Source organism: Octopus bimaculoides, chromosome 2, assembly GCF_001194135.2.
Source record: "Octopus bimaculoides isolate UCB-OBI-ISO-001 chromosome 2, ASM119413v2, whole genome shotgun sequence".
Taxonomy (NCBI): Eukaryota; Metazoa; Mollusca; class Cephalopoda; order Octopoda; family Octopodidae; genus Octopus; species Octopus bimaculoides.
Genome location: NC_068982.1, coordinates 158,635,359 through 158,639,384, shown reverse-complemented (window position 1 = coordinate 158,639,384; position 4,026 = coordinate 158,635,359). Strand labels below are relative to the sequence as shown.

The 4,026-nt window shown below is 31.8% G+C and overlaps 1 protein-coding gene across 3 annotated transcripts in view; it reads left to right on the top strand.

Moving 5' to 3' along the window:
- LOC106874384 (glutamate receptor ionotropic, kainate 2) overlaps positions 1-4,026 on the top strand; it is a 1,088,700-nt gene that overhangs the window by 611,454 nt on the left and 473,220 nt on the right. For all 3 annotated transcript variants that reach the window (XM_014922100.2, XM_014922098.2, XM_052965681.1), the window contains exon 4: positions 833-1,090. In XM_014922100.2, the coding sequence (XP_014777586.2) occupies positions 833-1,090 (258 nt within the window). The remainder of the gene's footprint in view (positions 1-832; positions 1,091-4,026) is intronic.

Below are 4,026 nucleotides of genomic sequence, written 5' to 3'. Positions count from 1 at the left end.
TATATATATGTATGTATGTATGTATAGATAGATAGATAGATAGATAGATAGATAGATAGATAGATAGATAGATAGATAGATTGATTGATAGAAAGATAGATATCTTTTTATTATGGCCACAAGCGCTAAATACAGAAAGTGGACAAAATATAATGTAGAGCTTTTATTTGGGGGAAAAAAAGGAAGGGGGAAAAAGAAAGGAAGGAATGGGGTAGAATTTCGATCAATAGGGATCGTGTATCATAGTCAATGTAAAAGGGGGGAACGGATTAAGTTTATCCCTGGGGAGAAAAGCCTACGAAAGAGACCACGGTTACCTCAGGCAGTTTTTTCAAAAGGTACTTGAAATAAGTACCTTTTTCTCTCTTTGTCTCTTTTTCTTACATGTTTATGCTTAAACTGGTTTCGTCTTTCGTACTTACCATTCTTGTCACATTCACCCATCTTTTATTGAAACATTCATTCAATAACACTTTTCTCTATATTCTCATCCTCCTTTTCAAGTGGTACATAGATAGATAGATAGATAGATAGATAGATAGATAGATAGATAGATAGATAGATAGATAGATAGATAGATAGACATCTATCTATATACCTACTTCACTCCTAGTTACCTACCTATCTATTTATATACATACTAACATGCATACATACATACATACATACATACATACATACACACATACATACGGCAATCACAAATGCTCCCATTTATTTGCACCGACACATACACGTTGGAAATGTCTATTTGAACCTATAAACTCTAAATATCGACTTAAAAGTGTTTTAGAGATGAATTTCAGTCATTTCTTTTCAATTTTCTTTTCAGTATGTCAACAAATTAAAAAAGGTGTTGCTGCCATTTTTGGACCAATATCTACTGTATCTGCTGCACACGTGCAATCAATATGTGGATCACTTCAAATTCCGAACTTACACACAGAATGGGATTCGAGGGATGTAAATGTACGGAGTTTTTTCGCCATCAACATTTATCCCCACTACCAGACCATGGGAAGAGCTTACCTAGATCTTATCCGGTACTGGGGTTGGAGAAAGTTTGCAGTTTTATATGAAGATAATGACGGTAAGTAACAATCGATTTAGTTTCATTGTATTTATCATTCATCTGGAACAGTAAATAAGTACAGGAACAGTAAATAGACTTCGTTTCAGTCTATTTTACTTTCGATATGATTTATAAAAAATAAGAATAAGCATATGTGTGAGTGTGGGTGGTCTAGTATTTTAGGCGTTGGATGGATGCATGTAGGATCATGTGGTTGATTCCTTGACCAGAGAATGCCGTGTCATTCAATGAAACACTTCATGGTGTTTCAATCTACTTAATTAAAAATGTGTACCAGCTGAATGTTATTGGAACTCCAACGCATTCTAGCTGTTATGTCAGATGTCGAGAGAAAATAGTGTCTATATATACTCGTTACAATACATGCATCTATAATAATTATAGTAAACATAGTACATAATATGAAGTCATTATCACTTGCGAGTGACGACTACGGTTATGCTAAACGCGATATTTGGAAATCATTATTTAATGTAAATCATGAAGTTTTCAATATATATGACGCAGTGGAAATAGTTTGTCAATTAATATGGATTATAATTATTGCAATAGGAAATTTTGAAATGCAACATAGTAATTTGTTAGCAACACGTCTGATAATTAATAGATTTTATTTTCGTAATTAAAATATTCTATTTGCCATTTTAGTAACGAAATGAGCATTATCTAAGATATAGAATTCTAATTAAATTGCTAATTTATTTCGTTCATTTATTGGTGCTTATGTTTAGCATATATCAAATAGCTTTTGCTTCAGTCTGGATTAGTTTATTCTGCATTTGAAATATAACACAACAGTATATACAATTTCTTTACAACGTATAATTTATATTATTTGTGTTATTAGGTTTAACATTTTCAGTAACAGACAGAGGCCATATAATCTATAGCATTTGTCATACAACCAATCACGTAGACTTCTACATATGTATATAATGTAGGATTCTTGTCCAGCACACGAAGTAATACCATTGAATAAGTGAAACGCTTTCACGCTACAGATCTTTTACTTCTTTTCAATGTTTCTCTTTTGCGCAAGCTGTTTCAATAGCAGAATTGATCATTTTTTACTAAGAGTTACGATGCCTTCCAGCCATCTTTGTTTTAGTAATCCTCAAACACTATTCTGAACTAATTATCTGTTATTTGTATGCGGTTTCTTTCTGCAATCTTTAAACTGGATAGTCAATCATCTCGCATTTTCTTTTGAATTGTTGTTTATATTGTTTGATCTATTCAATTTGTTACTCCCAGGGTGAAATATTACAAAAAGTGAAGGTAAGATAAAAGATAAAGTTGTGCATCGAATTACACAAAAGAAAGCAATTCTCTGAGATAGCTCTTGGTGTTTAGTATTTTATATCCAATATAAACTCGCTGTGCATTGTTACAATATCTATTGGAAGCAAGCACATGAAAAGCAAGCTGCAAAGTGGATCGTGCTAGCTAGCGAAAACATACCTTAATTATTCTTTGCTCAATAACATGGTGAAAACAATCTTTTAAATGCAAGGTATTTCAAATAGCATTCTTGCTTTGAACTAGTTTCTATTGTGATCTCTGAAATGGCAATAACATAACGTTGAGAAAATATCAATGGGTGTTTATATATAATGTACTGATAATAGAATGAATTTGACATAAACTAAACTGCAACCTTCTGTGTTTATCAACTCGGTGGTATTTTACATCTTCTGTTTGAAATAATCTCCATGTAAATATTCACTTCGACAAACAATAAGATGACTGAAAATAATTTGTTTAAGCTTCTGAATGTTCTAACCGTAATTGAAGCGGAGAATAAATGTGCAAATTAGCTCTTGAATGATTTCTTAATTCAACAATGGAGGTAAAAATTTAAAAAGAGAGGAAAAAACACAATAGATTTTCATGAAAATGGCATTAATGTTTATATATAGTAGCATTCGTCTAATTTGTTGGCATTAATTGTTGAATATTGAATTCAATGACATTCAATGTACATTGCAGTAAAATACGAGAAAATGTCTGCTGATGATTACACACCATATTGAATCAAATAACTTATTAACATTCTTCTATATCCATCTGTTGCAGCAGTCTGAGACAATTACATGAAGAAGTCCTTCTTCATAATTAGGTTTGAGATAAAGCTAACATACTATATTGATACGTTGATGTTCCTTGTTTAATCTGTCTCGAATTAGTATACGAAATGACACGTAGTTATCGATGCATTATTACCCTGTGCGGGGTGAAATAATGTGAAATACCATGCCCTTAACAAAATTATTATCAGTGCTTACTTTTCTTCGCCACAGGAAATGTTTGCATGAAATTCGTTTCAAATTGTTTCAGAGAGAAAGAAAAACTTCCGAAATGTTGAATAAAGATATTTGCAATTGATTTTGTATAACATTCATTTTATTAATAGTTCATTATATAGGGAATCATTTATTGATGTTTCCCTGGCGTTTGGTTATTGTCATTCCAGCGATTATTTATGACTCTTTCAGGGATATTGGAATTGAAAGGAGTGTGTAAACCTTACAAGAGAAAACTCAATGTAGAACAACCATAACCCAGTATTATTTGTTTTTTTTTTCTATAATAGTCCTACTCATTGTATACTCCAACACTTTAAAAACATTTGTTTGATAAATTAGATATAACTACATGGGCATATCTTGGTAACGCTATTTTGCAGAAACTTAGATGCACATTCAACACATTCTCATACTGTGCATTCTCAAAAGTACTTTTGGATTATTTCGGAAGAAACCATACCTACTCTTCTTCTTTCGCCCTCTCCCTCTGTCTACCGATTTACCTGTCCATCTATCTAGTGATCTGTCTACTATCTACATATCTCCTTTCACATCCCTCTCTCCCTCTCCTTCCATATATATATAAATACATATACATATATGTACATATATATATATATATATATA